The sequence below is a fragment of the Magallana gigas genome, chromosome 4 (genome assembly GCF_963853765.1).
Source record: "Magallana gigas chromosome 4, xbMagGiga1.1, whole genome shotgun sequence".
Taxonomy (NCBI): domain Eukaryota; kingdom Metazoa; phylum Mollusca; class Bivalvia; order Ostreida; family Ostreidae; genus Magallana; species Magallana gigas.
In genome coordinates this window covers 3894811-3916696 of record NC_088856.1, presented here as the reverse complement: position 1 = coordinate 3916696, position 21886 = coordinate 3894811, and the positions used below count along the sequence as shown (strand labels likewise).

General features: G+C 32.9%; 1 protein-coding gene across 4 annotated transcripts; it reads right to left on the bottom strand.

Annotated features, from left to right (window-relative positions):
• Positions 1–343: 343 nt before the first annotated feature.
• On the bottom strand, positions 344–18086 carry LOC105334140 (heat shock 70 kDa protein 12A). Of its 4 annotated transcripts, none has more exons than XM_066080968.1 (7): positions 17690–18086; positions 17009–17084; positions 14540–14818; positions 13136–14436; positions 12810–13025; positions 2741–2900; positions 344–2098 (listed from the first exon to the last, which is right to left on the bottom strand). In XM_066080968.1, exons 4-7 carry the CDS (start codon positions 13460–13462, stop codon positions 1041–1043), a joined length of 1761 nt encoding a protein of 586 aa, XP_065937040.1. In that variant the 5' UTR covers positions 13463–14436; positions 14540–14818; positions 17009–17084; positions 17690–18086; the 3' UTR covers positions 344–1040. The 4 variants fall into 4 exon arrangements, with proteins under 4 accessions (XP_065937040.1, XP_065937039.1, XP_065937041.1 ...); XM_066080967.1 differs by having other exon boundaries at positions 13136–13477; XM_066080969.1 differs by lacking the exon at positions 17009–17084 and having other exon boundaries at positions 13136–13477.
• Positions 18087–21886: the final 3800 nt, after the last annotated feature.

The window sequence follows — 21886 nt, the reverse complement described above, 5'->3', positions numbered from 1 at the left end:
AAAACTTTTATTTACTGTGAATAAGTTTACTGTCTTTCATTGTATATTTTTTTATTTCCAGAGCGCTGGAACGTTAAACGAATTACAAGTTGGCTCTAGTCTTTTGCGGAAAACGTAGAATGTCAAAGAAAATCATGAATGCAATGTAAAATTATTTTGAGTAGTTTCTCATGAGAAAATTTCATCTGTGTGCAGAAAAATGATTAATTCTTTATACTGATAAAATAAATCTGAAATGGTAAAAACGATTAAGTGTTTATTACACTTTTAACATAAAGTCAACATGTCATGTATTAATATCCATATCTAAACCCTCGCTTAGTATCAATAAAAAAAACATCAAAGTAATTTTACTAGGTGGCAAGTTTAAGTTAATTAGTTCATAAAAGACATTAATCGCCAGGCATTACTGAGTTACTTTATCTAAATTGATTTGATTTCATTCTTTGTTCACATTAGACTTTACAGTCTTACATGTATCTTATGTATTTATATAGATGTACAGTTCAAAATATAATAGTAAAATGGAACAGAAAAATGGACAATATCTATCTATCTATCTATCTATCTATCTATCTATCTATCTATCTATCTATCTATCCGTCCATCTGTCTATTTACATATGTAACAATTTCTGTCTTACAATTTCTGATTTTTTGTTGTCCAATTAAAACGACTAGTATATACAGGAAGGGCATGGGCTGACAATCTTATTTTAAAAATACATGTTTTACGTTGTATGTATTGCTTTTGTTAGCTTTCTCTATAAACAATGATGTGTATAACGTATCTGTAAAACGTAAAACGTAAACTTTTCAATTTAGGCGAATATTTCTTGTTTGATTAACTTTGGCAAATATTCTACTCAAGTGGTTTTTTACTTTATAATTTATTGTGTTGGTTGAAACTCTGCTTATTGACACATGTATATGTGTCGTTGCCTTAGACGACGTCTGTCATTTCTACCAGTCATTGTAACACATAATTTTGGTGCTGATAGTTTTAATTGTAATAATCTTATTTGATAACTGGCTTTCTATTCACTCACCAAGATAGCAAACCGCATTTTTTTGACTTGCTGGTTGGTGAGTTAAGAAAAATATTTCAGTTTCTGCAAAATAAATGCTAACATATAAATATTTTTCGGGAATAAACTCATGACCCGGTGGCAAAATATGCCCAATGAAAAAACAATTTTCTTCATCAACATACTGAGGGCATTTTGATGTACTAGCATACAGTTTCAAATTCCCTGCATCTTTACAGCTTTTTAAACGATAACGTTTTTCCTTTTGATGAACTCCAACAGTGACTAATTCATCAACTTCTAAGAGTTTACTAAATATATTTCTACATCTTATTTCCCCACCATCTTCATATTTGTATTTTTCATCATGCTCTAAAGGGTTAAATTTTTTGTTAACACTTACACCATAGGTGTATTTACTTCGTCTCTGACTAATCATACTGGGGTCATGGCCAAAGATAACTGCACCACGTAAAACCGACCACGCTGCCTCTTTGGGGATGATAGTATTTATTTCAGGAAACATTGCTTTGATTCCCTGAACGAGCATTTGTGACTCTGCATAGCCACCAACAAGAATTATGGTAGAAATACCTTTTCCGTCATTTTGTTGAAGTAGCTTTGCAAGATGATCAGTGATGTTCTTTACGGATTGAGTGAAAAAATCTTCGACATCCTTTGTCGCTAATCGCAATTTGTCTCCCTTAAATAAGACAGCCATCTGCTTTTTATCTTTTGTCAAAACAATATCTTTTGCCCTCAAGTCTTTATCAGGATGTGATGTCGTGTATATTTCTGCGATTTTAGCGGGAAATCTGACATTAATTTTTTTGTCGGAGTTTGGTTTAATTATGTGCTTGGCACTTTCAAAGTCTCTTCTAGCTTCAAATAATAGACTAGGGAGGTTTTCATCGATGTACTTTGTCGTATCTTCACCAATGAGACGTTTGAGAAAATCCATATATTCTTCGTCCACCTTTGTGCCTCCCCAGCTTCCTCCAGTGGACTTGATAAGTTCTTTGACGTGTCCGTCTTCAAGCACTTCGTGCGCCGTTATGTCAACTGTACCACCTAAACAGAAGAAATTGTAATTTTTATTTCATTGAAGGATACCTACCAAATTATCATGGTCTTTGATATTTGCTCAGCATGATATTGAGTAAAATATGAAATACGCAAGTAGGTCACACAAATGTTACATTTTTATAACGTAATATTTAACACCTATATACATTTTTTAAAGCAAAAAAAAAAAACGCTCATAATACCCCTTACCAATTATTTGCAACAATTGTTTTTACCAAACCCATGTGAATTACTAGTTATAATATGTTATTAATCAGAAAATCTACACCTGTGTACAAGAGTTAAACAAAGTTATGACGTCGTTTCATCAAATATTTCGTAAAAAATCCGCTTCAAATGTAACATTTTTTTTGCCTACATGAAAAGCAGTTTTGTTATTACCTTGCATTACATGTATTTTTAATTACAAAACAGGACTTAAAAAAGAAGACATTAGCTGAGACTTCATATATAATGTGCCCACCGTTTTGATGCGTTTTTTTGCAGCAAGTTTAATTAAATTAAAAGTATAAGTACCCTTTCATTGCTTTCCTATTTCATATAACCATGCTTAATTTGATTTTTTATCTATAGTAATTCATAAATATCATATCAGTCTCAACAATTTAGCAATAATTATATACTGACCTCCAGCATCCACGACAATGTATTTTGATCCTGGCGCAAAAGCCTGCAAAACCTCTCTATCATTTCCATTCACTCTCCTCTCAACAGGAAGATATTTAACATATAGAGCTGCTGCTTCTGGTTCTAATGCTATAGTTAGCATATCGGAGTCTATTCCAGCCTGTGTGACAAATGAAAGACACTCTGAATATACAATTATGAGAAAATAATTAATGAGATTCGGTGGTCAACACATTAACTATCAGATTTACCTAAAATTTACAATACTTGTTTAGCTATAAACGTTTTTTAAATATATAAAAAAACAAATTTTAACTTTCAAATTTGGGTATCTTCTTATATTTTTATAAAGAGCAGTTCTTGTATTTAAAAAATGACAATAACAAACCGTAAACCATATCAAAAATCCATAAAGACATTGTAAAGGAGTTCAATACAGTCTGAACATCGAGCGCTAGACACAAAATGCCCAGGTTTTTTTTTGTTTCTATAAATTCCGTAAATGAATCAAAATTAAGATGGTTGGACACATCAATATATTATTTAAGGATTTTAAAAGTATCATTTTGGAAAAACCATTTCCCAAATACAAAAGCTGTATTCGGTCAGACTCATTTTAAATGATTTTTTTAGAAAAATTGAAAATATGCGTTCGCTGCAACCTGAGTAAATTTGAACATGAAATCTGATCTCAATTGAATAGATATCGATTTATATTTAGAAAATATCACCTGGCCGTCTGTAACATTTTTATCAGATATAACAATATCCATAAAACAGGACCAAACGCATAGCTCTAAAAACTTTTTTCTCTGGAAAATATAATTTAACACATGTGGAAATAAAAAAAAAATATTTAGGAGTTTGTGGTGAGATTCAAACTGAATGTTTCAGACGAGAACATTAAGGAAGCAACCCGTAAAACAAATGTAGACAAAAATACATCGTTTTACAGTAAAGATTATTATTTTTTTAATCCGTTACAAATAAGTTCAAAAAGCTCATATATTGTGACTTCAAATCATAGGCAGAATGATTTCAGCTATGATTAAATTAGTAGTAAGTTTTAAAGTGCGATTAGTACTTAATCGTAATTAAGTATAGCAACCTAAATATTTTGTTTTATAAAGTAGAGCTATCACGCTCAGATGTGTATCATTTTACACATCACTAACCGTTTCCATGGTTCATAAATACGGTAAGTTAAATCATTAGCAAGTTAGCTTTTATTGCGCACTTGCCGTTAGACATTCTACAGGTGAAAATGTCCATTAAAAAAGTGACGAGCAAATGTGATAGTTTGACTTAGTTTTATTTTTAGCATTAGTTACCGGTATTCATTCATTTTTTTCCATCTTTCACTCTTTGCGCTGCACTAATACTAACAAGTGTGTGTAAACTTAAACACCCCTATTATAAATAATGGTATAGTCCGTTGAGGTTATTTATTTCAGTGGTTTGGATTATTCCATTTGAAGATAGGTATTTTTATATTTACGGTTTGTGATTGGTCAGTATTGGTCACTACTGATAGAGTTTGGCGGGAGATATTCTTTTGTATTCTGGTTCTGTAATTCTTTAATTGCAACCAAGACTTCAAGCCAGACAGGTGTGTTTCAGACTGAGACAAAGCATACAGACTCAGACCTGTAAGTTATTCTTTTAAAACATAATTCTTTAAATAAATACAATTCTAAACTAGATTAAAATAATTAATAAAGTTAATATATAAGTATGAGTGTGTAGAGTGAACGTTTTGAATACAGTACAATGTAAATATCAGTGAGCAGTATATGTCTTATATATTTAATTGTATAGTAGACAAGATCTTATATATTGTATAAATTATAAATAGGTCAAGTCATATAATGAGCCTGATCCGCTGATTGATACTACGTATATGCAGTGTCGTGCACCTAGTTCCATAAATTGGTAACTATCTGTTGAAATTCATTATTGTAAATAGTTTTCATATAATCTATATATTAGAGTGATGTTTCTAAGAGTTGGAAATATTATTTAACATAAAATTCAGATTTATCGTGTATTGCGATTAAATGTAAAGCGATATAATTGACCTATAAGTAAATGTATGTTATACATGTTTGTGATGTCTATAATGTTTGTGTTGTTATAGTGGTGTGCTTATATGTTTTATGTATTGTTTTAGGGTGAAACGATTAATGCGACGTAACGCTCAGAATATATATAATATAGAACCCTACAATCGTCTTGGTGTTTTGTTTTATTCGTCCAAGATCGGTTACAAAAATGGCGCCCAACGTGGTTTAGGATTAACGGCAATCTGGTGGACGTCCCCCGCACGCCCATTCCCGTGCAAGGACGGAATTCCAGACGAGAACGTACAGGCCGACGAAGACCCGCCAAAACAATCCGTGGAGTTTCCCGCACTTTGGTGACGTCATCTACCGGAAGTGTTTATTCGAGGAGATCCACGTGTGTTACTATTCTCGTCCTCGTGTGTGTTGTGTCTTGTGTTTTGTGAAATCTTTGTAAATGTGTTGTGAAATGTATATGTTGTGTACATGTTCATAAGGAATTTAATCATTGATTGGTAAGAAATTTCTATTGCGCACCACAAACTAGTTGTATGTTGAAACGTTGATATATATCACGTGATTGCGATCAGCTGTTGTCTACTTTAGTAGGTCAATTCCAAACTTGTGTATTTTTTTGTTATATTTTCTCAATTTCTTTGGCCACTATATATTTTTTTAGTCATTTAATATATAATCAATTGTAAACAAAGCAAGAAAGACGTACGAAAGAGCAAAAATTCATAAAAACGTTGCTTGAACTAAAATCCGGAAATATCCGAAATCTTAATTTTTACAAATATTATACTTTGACATTCGACCTTGACACTTTGTAATAACATCCGGTGGAAACAAAGTTGACAATTCTTGGTGCAAGTCTGGTGTTTATTTGATAATCAGTCATTGGTATTGAAGTTCTGGCTGGTCTGTTCGTCTTCTTCAGATAAGAACTAATCAGGTTGATTTGAATATATCACAATAAATAGTATATCTTGTTTTACAGCAGCTTAGACTTGGTATTACTCTCTATACCCTGTGTGAAAAGAGTGTTTACTAACATTGCACTTCATTTCAGCTCTCTCATTTATCATTGATTATTAGAGTATTATAGAGTAACGGTTTATCTGACATAATCAGTTCATTGAGTTTGTCTGTCTGACTTCATCGAAGGTAATTATGCCTATCATGGAGTAAGGAGTAAAGTATACATGCAATTGGTGTAAGATATTTACGAATCTATTGGGTATATTTTGTGTTTTGATATTCAGGTTATTTGACTTCAATATTTAAGTAAACGTGTCGGTTTCTTTATATTAATCAACTCGTGTCGGTTTCTTCTATTTCGTGCCTATTTCATTCCGCTTTTGTATTTTTTTACATATTAAGGATTTATTATTGGGTAATTAGTAGTAATCAGTACTGAGATAACTTAGTTATTTATTTAGAACTTAGTTATTTAGTTAAAACTTACATAAATTTAGTTAAATTTTTTTCAGAACTTATTGATTGAATTTGACTTATTGCCTTTAACTTTAAATTAATTAGTATAGAATTATTAATTGGTCTAATTAAGTTATTTGGCAGTTAATTAGTTTATACATTTTTTTTCTTTTTCAGAGTTTATATTATCCAGATTATTCAGGGTTATCGGCTTAGAATTTAATTAGAATAGAAACTTATTAAGTTGTTAGTTCAGTCATATAAGGTGTTTAATCATCATGTCAGAAGAGGACCTTACACAGGAGGAACTGCAAAAGTTAGCTAAATCTTTCAAGGAACTTGGAGTAAAACCAAAACTAAAATCTGGAGAAGAACTTAAATCCTGGTTGATTAGTTATGCTAATTGGGCGGCACCAAGGACATTGCAGATGGACATGCCTCAGGATAATGATGCATCAAGTAGTCCAAAAGAAACAACATCATATACCACTAACACTCCGAAACTGCCATTCTTTTCTGGAGATAAGAAAGGTGAAACATCATATGATTTGTGGCGTTATGAAGTTGAGTGTTTGATTAGAGATGGCGTTAAGACATCAGCAGTTCTGCAGAGCATCAGAAGATCACTTCGAGGAAATGCAGCAAGAGTCCTGATGCGACTCGGAACAGAAGCATCCATTGATGAAATTTTGCAGAGATTTGACAGCGTCTATGGAATTGTTGATGACAATGAGAATCTTTTGTCCCAGTTTTACAGTGCATCTCAAAAAGAAATTGTTCCAACAAACACAGATCAGATGTTGCGAAACATGTTCTGGAATGGACTTGCAGAAAACCTAAAGGACATAACTGGCCATATATTTAAAGAATGCATTGACTTTGATGAATTAAGAAAGGCGATTAGGAAGGTAGAACAAGATAAGATCAGACATAAAGATGCCAGTAAGAAAGCCACTATCCATCAGACTGTTACCAGTGATTCAAAGATGGATGAATTGAAAGCAATGATTCAAAAGATGGACACTAAAGTGAATCAGATGAAAGAGGATATTGATGTTGTACGTCAGAAATATCAAACTGAGAAACCACATAATTCAAGATTTCAAGGTCAAGGAGGATATTTTCAGGATCAACAATATCAAGGAAATTATAGAAACAGAGGAAAAGATTACCCACAAGAGAGAAGAAATGAGGGAGAAGTTGTTTGTTATAGATGTGGACAAGTTGGACATATACAATATGGCTGTCGTGTACGCTTGGACCACAAAAGAGATTTAAACTCACAGCGACCTGCTTCGAGACGCGGACGCTAGGTTGTACTGATAGACAGCGTCAAGTTCCAGGAATTATTGGAGATAACACAGAAGTAACGATAAGAATAAATGGAATACCTACAGCAGCATTGTTAGATACAGGATCAACAGTTTCCACTATTTGTGAATCTTTTTATGAACAAAATTTGCAAGATGTAGAAATTCAAGATATCAGAGATTTATTTGAGTTGAAATGTGCTGATGGCAGTAATTTACCTTATAAAGGTGCGGTAGAGCTAGATGTCATATCAGAAGGATTAGGAGATGACAGACAGTATACATGTTTATTCCTGGTAGTTAATGATACAGATTATCACCAGAAGGTTCCAGTATTACTAGGGACAAACATTCTTAATTCCATAATGGGAGGAATAAAGGAATGTCATGGAGAAAGATTCTTACAGATATCAAGACTGCATGAGCCCTGGTATTGGACATTTCGATGTTTAGCATTAAGGGAAAGAGAGTTAGTGAAGAATAAATACAGATTGGCAGTAATCAAGTCTGCGGAAAGAAATCCCATTACTATCCAACCAAATTCTGAAATGACAATAGAAGGATATGCAGACAAGATGTTTCCTTATAAACAGACCATGGCAATTATTCAGACAACAGAGAAATCAGCAATTCCTGCAGATTTAGACATCATCCCAAACTTAGTGGACTATAATCCCCAGAAGAGAGAGACAGTGTGGGTGACTGTAAGCAATGTGACAACAAGGACTGTCAGGGTACCACCTAGAGCGATTATTGCAGAAATTCAGCCAGTCACTGTGGAGGACATACCAGAATTTCCTGCAGGAGACAACACGTCCCAGGCAGTAGACTTTAATATTGCCCAAGACAACCTGACAAAGGAGGAATTTGCCATGGCCAAAGAGGTGATAGAGAGAAATAGGGACATTTTCTCCTGGGGTGAGACAGATATTGGCCACGTCACCACAGTCAAACACAGGATAGAGATGACGGATAATACACCTTTTAGACAGCGTCACAGGCGAATACCCCCATCCATGTTTAAGGAAGTCAGAGATCACATACAACAGCTACTGACAGCAGGAATCATCCGGAAATCCAAGTCGCCATTTTCCAGCAACGTTGTCTTGGTGAGGAAGAAAAACGGAGATTTAAGGATGTGTGTGGATTACCGACAGTTGAACAACAAGACCAAGAAAGATGCCTATGCCCTTCCAAGAATTGAGGAGATTCTAGACAGTTTATCGGGCAATTCCTACTTTACAGTTCTAGATGCCAAATCTGGATACCATCAAATAGAAATTGAGGAGAGTCACAAAGAGCGCACAGCCTTTACTGTTGGCCCCTTAGGCTTCGTCGAGTATAATAGGATGCCCTTTGGCCTTTCGAACAGCCCGGCTACATACCAAAGACTTATGGAAGACTGTCTTGGAGAATTGAACCTTAACATCTGTTTTATTTTTCTTGATGACATTATCATCTTCTCAAGAACATATGAAGAACATCTAGATAGACTTCAACAAGTATTTGACAAGTTAAGGGCAGCAGGATTGAAGCTTTCCCCTAAGAAATGTAATTTCTTTCAGGAAAGAGTCAGGTATGTAGGTCATATAGTTTCTAATCAAGGTATTGAGACAGACCCAGAGAAAACGAACAAAGTTCTTAACTGGCCCATACCTACAACTCCAGAAGAAGTTAGGAAATTTTTAGGTTTTGTCGGTTATTACCGCAAATTTATCAGAAACTTCAGCAAGATAGCAAGACCTTTATCAGAGTTGATGCCCATACCAACAGATAGTAAGAGATCAAGCAAAAAGAGAGGAAAAGTCTGGAAGTGGGGAAGTGAGGAACAGAATGCTTTTGACAGATTGAAGGAAGCATTAGCAACTCCACCTATACTCGGTTATGCTGATTACAGCCTGCCATTTGAACTGCACATAGATGCAAGTAAGATTGCTCTCGGCGCAGTTCTATATCAGAAACAAGGAGATGTGAAGAGAGTCATCAGCTATGCCAGTAGGAGCCTCACTAAACCAGAACAAAACTACCCCGCCCACAAACTTGAATTTTTAGGACTGAAGTGGGCAGTATGCGACAAATTTAAGGATTATTTACTAGGGAGTAAGACTAAAGTCTTGACGGATAATAACCCTCTTACTTACGTATTGACCTCAGCCAAGTTAGACTCTGCAGGTCATCGATGGTTGGCTTCTTTAGCTAATTTTGATTTAGATATTCAATACAGACCTGGATTTAAGAACTCAGACGCAGACGGACTATCAAGACTAACTGAACAAACTAATGACATGTCTTCTATTTCAGGTGAATGTATGAAAGCATTATGTCAATCTATTCAGTTAGAGATTCCTTTTGTAGAGAATTTATCTGTAGATTCAGAATTAGTTAATCAGTTAAATTCTGAAATTTCCCAATTTCAACAGGTTGACTGAAAAGAAGCTCAACACAAAGACCCAGTATTACAGAAGTGGGTGCATTATGTCAAATCAGGTAAGAGACCCCGAATGAGTGATCTACCAACCTCTGCTCATTCTCTAGCACTTATTAGGAATTTTCATCTATTAATTATGGAAGAAGGAATCTTAAAGAGGAAAGTTACCATAGATGATACATGCATAAAACAGATAGTAGTTCCAAGGGATATGATTCCAGTGGTGTTGAAAAATCTACACAATGATTTTGGACATCAAGGACGTGACCGTGTAACATCTCTGGTCCGCGACAGATTCTACTGGAACGGTATGAATTGTGATATTGATAGATGGATCAAGAATTGTCATAGGTGTCTACGTAGAAAGGTTCCAACTAACCAGCGAGCCCCTCTCATGCCAATCCAGACATCATACCCCCTTGAATTGGTGTGCATGGATTTCCTGACACTTGAACCATCTAAAGGAGGCTTCCAGCATATACTGATCGTTACAGATCATTTTTCCAGGTTTGCTGTGGCTGTGCCCACGAAGAACTTTACAGCTAAAACCACAGCAGAGGCTTTCTACAACAATTTCATTACCAATTATGGCATTCCAGTCAGAATACATAGTGATCAGGGTGCAAATTTTGATGGAAATATCATCAAGGAACTATGTCTGATTACAGGGATGAAGAAATCAAGGACCACTCCCTATCATCCAATGGGAAACGAGATGTGTGAGAGATTCAACAGGACGCTACTCAACATGCTTGGAACTCTCCATCCAGCCCAAAAGACCAACTGGAAGAAGTACCTTTCTCCCCTGGTGCAGGCATACAACAGTACCAGGCATGAGAGTACAGGACAATCACCGTACAGATTGAAGTTTGGCCGTGAACCACTTTTGCCAGTTGATGTTGCTTTCGGAATCAACAACCAAGAGAAAAAATCACTTACCAAGTACATAGAAGACCTCAGAACAAGAATGAAGACAGCGTACCATCTGGCGAGGAAATCAGCTGATAGGTCTAGAGTGAAACAGGGTAAGTATTATGATTTAAAGGTAAGAGGTATAGATCTTCATGAAGGAGATAGAGTTCTTGTCAAGGTTGTTGCTTTCGATGGTAAGCACAAGATTGCTGATAAGTGGGAGGAGGAAGCATACATCGTATTGCGCCAGCCAAACAAAGAAGTACCAGTCTATGTAGTACAGAGAGAGGATGGAACCGGAAAGAAGCGAACTCTTCATCGGAACCTCCTATTGCCAATAGGATGCATAGACCCAGAGTTTCAGGAGAAACCAATTCCCAAACCGAGAGCCAATAAACAGAAGGACACAACACAGAATGAAGAAGAAACAGAGTTGAAGCAGCAAAATGATGTGGCAGATCTAGATATCAGTGATAGTGACTCAGAATATGAGATCCAAGTTGTAAAGGTACCTGTACAAAGAACTCCTATAGAGATTTCTAAGGAACCAGTTAGAGTTGTAGAAGAAGAGGTTACACAGCCAGAAAGGGAAGCCGCGGAAGACCCTGCACCCCAAGATGAGGAGGGTGATGGCTCTGAACCTGGTGATGAGATAGGGTTAAGGAGATCTGCAAGAACTAGACGACCGCCAAAGAGATTTGCCGATTATCAGCTGTATCAGATTTGCGACAGGCGAAGAGAAGAGTTGAGTATTTTGAAGCAAATTTTAGAAAACACAAATCGGTCAGAGGAAAGAAATATTTTATTAGGTTGCATTTCAGACATTATTAGCAAATTGTAGATATATTGTTTTTATGATCATAGCTATTTCAGTTCTCAGTTTGAAATGACGAGGACGTCATTTCACAACTGGGGGGAGTTTGTGATAGTTTGACTTAGTTTTATTTTTAGCATTAGTTACCGGTATTCATTCATTTTTTTCCATCTTTCACTCTTTGCGCTGCACTAATACTAACAAGTGTGTGTAAACTTAAACACCCCTATTATAAATAATGGTATAGTCCGTTGAGGTTATTTATTTCAGTGGTTTGGATTATTCCATTTGAAGATAGGTATTTTTATATTTACGGTTTGTGATTGGTCAGTATTGGTCACTACTGATAGAGTTTGGCGGGAGATATTCTTTTGTATTCTGGTTCTGTAATACTTTAATTGCAACCAAGACTTCAAGCCAGACAGGTGTGTTTCAGACTGAGACAAAGCATACAGACTCAGACCTGTAAGTTATTCTTTTAAAACATAATTCTTTAAATAAATACAATTCTAAACTAGATTAAAATAATTAATAAAGTTAATATATAAGTATGAGTGTGTAGAGTGAACGTTTTGAATACAGTACAATGTAAATATCAGTGAGCAGTATATGTCTTATATATTTAATTGTATAGTAGACAAGATCTTATATATTGTATAAATTATAAATAGGTCAAGTCATATAATGAGCCTGATCCGCTGATTGATACTACGTATATGCAGTGTCGTGCACCTAGTTCCATAAAGTGGTAACTATCTGTTGAAATTCATTATTGTAAATAGTTTTCATATAATCTATATATTAGAGTGATGTTTCTAAGAGTTGGAAATATTATTTAACATAAAATTCAGATTTATCGTGTATTGCGATTAAATGTAAAGCGATATAATTGACCTATAAGTAAATGTATGTTATACATGTTTGTGATGTCTATAATGTTTGTGTTGTTATAGTGGTGTGCTTATATGTTTTATGTATTGTTTTAGGGTGAAACGATTAATGCGACGTAACGCTCAGAATATATATAATATAGAACCCTACAATCGTCTTGGTGTTTTGTTTTATTCGTCCAAGATCGGTTACACAAATTTGTGATCAAATGAAATACCTGTATGGCAGCTCTCCTCATGAACGTTTTTGCAGGGTCAGACCATATAGCTGGCACTGTTATGACCCATTTGATATCATCCATTGAAATAATAACACTGGCATTGACATAATCTAAAAGAGATTGCTTCAGATATCTCAGAGATTCGGAAAACACTGTTAGAGTGGGCATAGTATTTCCATGTTCATCTTCAATGAGAATATCTTGGTCTTCTGACTTCAAAATAATAAATAAATAACACATATATTTGTTTGCATAGAATGATAACATTTGTAATTTTAAAAACATGTATGCAACTGAGCATAATCTCCTGAAAAAGAAACTACCTGAATTTCGTAAAGAACCATTTTGAATCTTCTGAAAAAATACCAATTATGATGGTCATTTTCTAACATCAGGTCCAAATATTTGGCTTCTGCAGCAAAACCAAATTCATTGAATTCCTTTTCTTCGTTGAACAAAATGCATGTTGACGTCTTGCAATACATCATTGAACTATTAGGATCAATCCAATTTTTTACGAAACTCTTTGTTGGATCTTTCTTAAACTCATCATAAAAAGAAAACGCACATCCGGAATATGTTGTTCCAAAGTCTATTGCAGCTACCAGCAAGTGAGGCATTTTGATTTTAAAAGTGCTCCGTTGTTTCATTTAATTGATGTTTTCCTTGAAAAAAATTATTAAAATCATTACACATAACGTACAAAGATTTAAAATAATTCATATGCATTTTTATTTTTATAAAAGTGGTTTTTGAAACCTTGTCACAAAATGTACGTTGTTGTTAAAACATACATTAAGATTAAAAATTGAAAATACTGATACTAACACTCTGTAGATAAAATAAATAGTTCCCTTTGCAAAGTATAAATATGAATTGCTTTCGTTTAATTATGGAAAGTTTGACATCTAACGTAAACTAGACTGCACAAAACAAATTGAAATGTAAGTTCAAGATAAACAAAAAATACTAGTAGTTTTTAAAACTGGTTCGTTTTAAGTGTTTTGTAACGATGTCAACCGGCTGAAGAAATCGTTGTTGAATTTTAATTGTTTGATAAGATCTAATCGTTTGCAAGTAATTCTGCCGTTGGTTTTCTTACTTTTGCTTTCGAACTTAAGCCTATAACAATTTGTCGCAATCTCGAAGCAGGCAATACAAAATAAGGAAAAGAGTTTTATCAATTGCAAATGAAATGCATTGTTTAGTTAAGTAGATAATAAACTTTGATGTTGAATGACTAAATGCGAAATAAAAAGAATCGCAAACGTTTCAAGCGTAAAGTCAGTTTGATGTGACAGTTTTAGAAAAGTATATGGTGGAGATGTGTACATGGCATATTATTAGGTAATATTTTTGTGAAAACAAAGAACGTCAGGTGCCTGTGCTTAAATGTCACTGAAGATAAGAAATGAAGGCAAAGATTAATGGAGTTAAGTATTGTTTGATATAAAGCAGTATAATTACCGAAAGAAAATTCGTGAAGTAAATAAAGATAAATGTAAAAAACATCGAATGCAAACGAAGCCATCTTGGTCTGTAAATCTGAAGAGCCGACGGGAGTTTGGGTTGGTAATAATAACATGCCTCATATTTTAAAAACTTTGTCCTGAACCCCTCATACCTACAAATTTCTCAGACCTTAGAAACAGTTGACAGCTAAAACTTTAATAATTTTGAGAGATTTGTAATATTTTCTTAGAGTGTAACGATAACTCTTTACTTACCTTATTGTTGATTTTATCTTAGCCTATACGAGTAACACTCAACATATCTCGCAGCAATCTATGATGATGAAGTTGGAGACGTCTCATGTCATCTGAACGAGTATTTGTAGATGATAACAAAATATATAATTTAATGTTTGCTCAAGATATAAAGCCTGATACTAGCTTTTTTAGAAGAGTCATTATATAGTATGTGAGAGAAAACTATTTATTTTAGCGTCTGGCATAATGGTGACTGTAAAGTAATTGCCTGATGATTCCTTAGTTAGCATTTGGCCCCTGCAAATAAAAATACGTGTCCGTTAATACTGTGAAACCATTTATTTTTGGTGGCAAACACATATGGTGGACATGAGACTTCATTGTAAACCACTGATTTATTTTTAATAGTTTGAAATTATAAACAACCTATATATATATCTTTAAACTCTGAGACGAAAATGACAATCAACATATCAGAATTGATAGAAATTTATATATGTTATAAGTAAGAAAACGTACAAAAGTCTTAAGGTCACAATAAATAACTACAACATCGGTAAAAATAAGTATATAAGTTAAATAAAACAATCAATAGCTCTGTAATTGATTTTGAAAATATATGATGAGCTCTTGACAACTCACACAGATTTTAAAATATTGTTTTTGACAAAAGAATTTTTTTAGAACTTTAGACGCTAGCAATCTATATAAATTATTTTTTTTTAATCCTGGTCTCATGTATTAAGAATACATGTTAACTTGAATATAATGTTTGCTATCAGTTTTATAAAAAAGACGAGAGGTACTTACGTATTGAGATAACAGGTAAATTTTCAAGATCAATTTAATGTAAGAATAAATTTTAAGTGGCCACGCATAGTCACCCATAGTCACCAATTTTCTTTCATTCTTTTCAGTTTGATATAATGTGATAGGTAATAAAACACCGTTCAGTTGTTGCGTTGTGAAGGTACCAATGGTAAAGATGGAAAAGTAGCATTGATAAAGATTATAAGATAGCCCATCACAGGTGTAAGCAACAAGATAAGGTTTCCATAGTAGACATTTATCGAAATGAATTATCGTTTCTTTATACTAAAGAAAACAATATGCGAAGAAATCCATGTATTCAGCATTACATTTGTACCATGATAAGTAAAGAAAAAATCTTAAAAATGTTTTTCTCATCATTGGGAAGTGATTTGCTTTGTAAATATATTTAATTGCAAAGTCATATGAATTTCAACAGTAGCTCATTTCTTAAATATCTATAGTAATAAAAGATGAACTATATTTATGAACAAAGCAGCAATACTTTCCAGAATGTATTAGGCAGGTAAACTTAGTTATTTAAATTTTAAATTCAAAAAGGTATGCCCAAGCAATATTGAAATTTGTGTATGACTCAATTCGGGAGAATTCTCAACATTTATCCCGTAACTGTCAATTCAAGAGACCACAGTAAGTGTCAAACAATGTGACAATTACTATGCAGCTTCATTTAATATCATATTTATATCATTATAGAATAACTGTTCATAAATATACTGTAATAAAGGTGCAAAGTGTTATGAAATCCGTTGAACTTTCATAGCACACCTTAGTAGTGCTGCGTATATCTGTAAAGTTAAGGTCAATATTAAGTTCAAGATTTTAGAGCGTCTGATTGGTGCTAAATCTAATCAAATGTTAATCGAAAGATTATTTCCCGTACTTATTGACTGTCAAGAAATTATTTAAATAATCTCATAATCTTAATATCCATTAAAAATCTTCAAAAAATAATTCGGATACTCATTATTTTCTAGAATGTCAAGAGAATACTTTATGTCGTTTTGGAGGTGACTGTAGGCATTCCGGAAATAAATCATTTGTCATGAATTTAAAAAAATGATATTTTAGCTGATTTCTATTCACATTTTATTGGAAAAAACAGTTTCAAACACGTTTTATCGTAGTGGGTTTATTATAACGCTAAGCTCAGATACACCTTATCAAATCAAACTATTGTTACGAAGCGCTATAAACATCTAAACTTTTAGAAATATGTAGATTCCTTTCGTTAACTAAACGTTAAACTTAAGACGGTTATTGATGTCGAAAGAATACCTACGCTGAAGATGTTTTTACTGGAATGCTTTCGCATTTTCAACCAAAGAAAAGATACTTTGGCAACCCATTTGATGTTGCTTACTTCAATGTCAGTCGGTTGACGTTGCATTTTCAAGGAAAGGCTGTTTAAGGTATATGAGTTTATCAGTTAAAATGATTAGACTTAAGTAGAACAGTAAAGGTAATATGGGAGTGTTTATGAGAAGCGATTATTAAAAATAACTACCCTATAGATATGTATTTACCATTCTAGCATTCCTTTTGCCATTGATTCTTATTAAGAATGACCTTCTTTATGATTGCACTATAAACCATATCTCAACAAAAATTACATTCTTTTTAAGTTCCCCAAAGGAAACATTCCTTAACATTTACCTTAGTTATTGACACTCCGACATCGGCAACCACAGGAGAACCAGAAAACAACGGTATCAAATGTAATGCTATTTATCTAGAAACAAAAATGTTATTGTTGTAGCTTTTAAGGAATACCTGCTTTGCTTTTGTTTTTTATAACGATTATAAGATGTTTTACATTGGTGTTTGGTTTGAATCATTTTAACAAGCAACATTGTTCTTTTGCAATTTTTAAAGATGAAATGGATTTAATTAAATGAAATTGTTACTTTATATAGTGTTAAAATAAATAATTTACTGAGACGTCTTAGATTAAACAGATAAAAAATGAATCAGTTATAGTGATTGTGAAACACGTAATTATGAATAGGTATCCCCCAAAATGAAGAAATGAAATTTTAAGGAGTAAAGCAAAATATGAACATCAAAATCCATCAAAACCTGAAAAATGATATGCTAGAGTTATAGTTCTTTTCTTATTTCGAGTTACGTTATATAAAACTGTGGTTAACAGATCTTAAATTATGAGTTCTGTTTCCGTAACTTTGAAACAACCCTCCTATATACGTAAGACATTGGTGAAAAACAAATGAAACCTAATGATTATCTAAATTCTAGTAATAATGAACATAATTATCTTTAATTCTTAATTGATTTGGAAAGGAAGTATGAAGGAATAAATTGCAATACAGTACTCACATATTCTGCCATATTGTCTCTGGTTATTATGAATAAGACTGCAGTAATTCTATGTCCTATATAAATTAGAAATGGCGTAAAATTGCGCTTTTAAGACTGGGCTGAACTGAGACTATTTCTGTTTAAAAGCCAAATACACATCTATATTAGTGATAATCCCCAATATCTATGATGTAATTTGGCACATCTAAAGTGCATGCAATGATAACAAATGGTCGTGGAGCAACCTTGGGGCACTTAAGGGGTCTTTTATAAAGCCAAGTGGGAACTTATGGATAGAGATAATATCAACTCTGTCCTAAAATGAAGGTTTGAAATATCTGAGTCAAACAAAGAGCGCATGGCAAAATCAAAAGAAAATCATTTGCATACTTATATAAATTTGCGATTATCTGTTCACAAAGTTTTTGGTTTGATAACATCTTATAGTATAGTCATATGCAAAGGATGAAACAACTTATAGATTTATTACCCCAAAAATTGATTATAACTTTCTGCGTATTGAAATAAAACTAATAGCACAGAGGTAAACTATGTTTGAATTCGACTAATTATGAAAATCTACCAAAGTCTCTAATCATTTGTCAGACAAAACTTTTAATCAAACGTAAGACTGTATTTTTTTGCAGCAATGTATGACGTGAAATTGTATTAGCTATAGGCTATACGAAATCATGCTTGAAAGGTGAATCTAAATTATATATTTGTCAAATTTTTTTATGAATAAGTCAGACGCAATGAGGAAGACCTTTTTTGCAATTAAAGTATCGATCTATTGGCAATTGAAAAAAAAATTAATACAAAATTTCAGATTTTGAAATGATAAAATGTTGACCCATTTATCGGATTTAAAAGACTTAATCCGTCGTCTAGCGTTTTTTCGAAACATCATTTGCAGTTCAATGCACACAAAAATTTACATTAATAAAAAGAACATTTCCATAATTTTGTGATAGTTTAAAACATCTAAACTTATAAACATTTCATAATATTTACGTTTTCAATTGTCTGTATCTGTGATACCATTCAAATCAATATTGAACCTTAAACCCAATAATTTCACAAAACATGAGTGACATTAAAGTAATCTAAAAAACTAGATTGAATTGAAAGAACTCGAAATGAATATATTAATGCTATAAAGTTGACAATTTGCCGATCTTATATGCACAGTAATAATATAGTTATGATGAAAAAAAAATTAACTTCAATTTAAATGGCCCGAATGAAGTTTTTTTTGAAACAAAATAATAAAACTCTTAGATGTGTGCTTATTATAAACACCACTCAATGTAAAAATAAAAATAAGCAAAATGATTTATACCTTTTATTGAAAAAATTAGAACTAACCTATCACTAATGCTAATATTTGTTTCCCAGGTGAATACATCCAGTAAACATTGTTCCTTATAGAATATTGTATTTGCTTACAAGGTCGTTGTATCGACCATAGAGATTACAAAAAGATGACTTCAAACGAAACTGTTGATAGTCCTGTTTTATCAACTTGTTTGTCAGTAGCTTGTCTCGCCTTAGAATGGAATACTTAAGATATGTGGAAAATTACACAACGTTCCAGTGTTGTTATCAAAGAACAAATCAAAGTAGAATTTCAAAAATATATTTAACAAAGATTTATAAATTCAAAAACAAAATGGTGATTTCTTGCTGATGTTTTATTTCCCGATTAGTCCGATTTTTATGTAGTGTAGTACTTCTTTTCTTTAAATCATTTTCTTTTCTTCAAAGATGCTTTTTTTGCAGTGCATCTCTTTTGAACGATATTTATTTCTAACAGAAAAAACGTCACACACGTTACATGATTTATATATCGAGAGCAATTAAGATTTAAAAGCTTATACCTAAATAAAATACAAAAGCATAAAATTCAGCCATACCTTAACAACAGATAATTATATGGTGACGGCAAGATAAATAATTTCTTGCACCAACCTGCGTTTTATAGGTTTTCAGTTGTATGGCAGATTTTTTTTTACTTTGCATAAAAGTGGCACAGTATAAAACACACAAATTTTTATAGGTATCATACAACCTAACAGAATTGGTAAATAAAATATATCATGAACGACCAGACGTATGCATATGTGACCCATTTGAGAACACTTAGTATATATCGTCACTGTATGGCCTTGTCCTAAAAGAAGGTAAACATTTGTTACATAATATTCCAGAAATGTGAAATCTGTCGATTTTATATAAGACCTAACTCTGCATCTGGTTTCAATCTTATCTTTTTCTGTAATTTAAAACTCAAAATGTGCTGTATGACATTTCTCTGCTACAGCGATTATTGCAAGTGTGAAATGCTAACGCACGCAAACTTGTAATCTCTTAGATGTCATATCCTGAAAATTTTTGTAAAAACATATTTGATGAATACAATCAATACTAACTACCTTTATCTAGATGCAAACCCGTTTATGTTTAATTTGATAAGTTTTAATCTCTGCACTAAAAGCATCCTGAATCTACCTATATTTTTTCGTTTTTGTAGATTTATTTTTAAACAAATTTTAACATCATAAAAAAGATATGATAATATTTTTTTTTGGATAACTTATTCACATATGTTTTCTCGCTTGTTTATTATAGATAGCAATGGTTTAAAGTTTATAACTATGATATCAAAATTTTCCCCGGAAAAAATAGGTACACCCCTACTAAATACTGAATCCCTGTATGCATGAAACGTTTTCCCTTTTCAACCAGAGTTGTATTTATATTCATATTTTCTATCAAAATGTGTTAATACAGAAGTGCAACATTAATTTTCCTATCAAAAAGCCATGAATCTATTTTTTTTTCTGTATTTAGACCTCTTACATTTACTGATATAAAATTCAGTTTTTCCATTACTTAGAATTATATATCAAATGGGCATGGTCATGATTTGGGTCATTTTTTTGTTTAAAGTAAGGTATTCTTCATAGGCAAACAAAATTTGAGTGTCATTTGTTGAGTTATAAGCGAGTTACAGAGCTTACAATTCTTATCTATTTCAACAAATTTTTTGATTACGTTTTGAATGTTGAAGTGAAATTCCAGTTTTAGACCTAAAATGAATGTTGTAATCGTTAGAAACTGTTTATTTATGCTCAGAATGAATAAAAAGATCGACAAATCAGCTTGAAAAAAAATTACGGGTATATTGAACCTATGTAAACAAAAACAGGACACGAGCCTTGTTTACATGACGAAGAATTGTGCATACGCAAGAACACAAAGTATAGTGCATAGCATGTGCATACGCTAAATATCGTACATATAATTGCCATACTGCAGTTCCTAAGGCGGGTCCAAATAGCGTTTCATTGTGACTTTAAGTGTATAAATCGGGCGACAGCATTTGGTCTATCCTTTACCGGATTTCTCGGGTTATGGGGTCAGATCCTTATACAGCTATTTAATATTTTCTATTTGAAGAGGAACTTTTTTCCTTTTGTAATGCATTTTATTCATATAATTAGGCGGAGGCACTATGAGTCTCTATGAGCTTTCCTGTATTGCTACCGGTCAGCCTGCATGTGACGTCGGTAATAAGCTTGATGGACACCACCTAGCGGCAAATTTTGCAATATTCGTTAAGGATTCATTATTCATTATTATAATTAAATTAAGCAATCTTTTTACTGTTACAAAATATACAATAAATAAAACTTTACATGTGGCAATTAATGAAAATCATTTTTCTAGTAATTTTGAGACGGAGGTTCTATGAGCCTCCTTTATTACTACCGATCAGCTTGCAAGTGACTTCGATAATGAACTTGGTAGATTCGACGGACACCACCAAGCGGCAAAATTTGCAATATTCGTTTAGGATTTATCTTTTAAAGTTATTTTTGAAATAAATATCTTATTTGCAGTTACAAAATATGCAATGAATAGACGTATGTGGCAATTAATAAGCATAATTTCTCTCGTATGAAAATAGGAAAATGCATGAGTTTAAGAAAATTAATTATGTTTTGGGTTCACAAGCGATGGTGTGTAATCGTTTTGTGGCTTTTTATACTTTTTATACAGCCTCTTGGCCGTGACATCAAAAAATAAGGATTACTCAAGAACCATCTAGTGTTGACCGAAATATTGAATAATTATGAGATTCAATGGATAAACATAAGCATTGTATGTCTGCAGAATGTGTGAAAATAAAAAAAGAGCATGGCGTGGGTC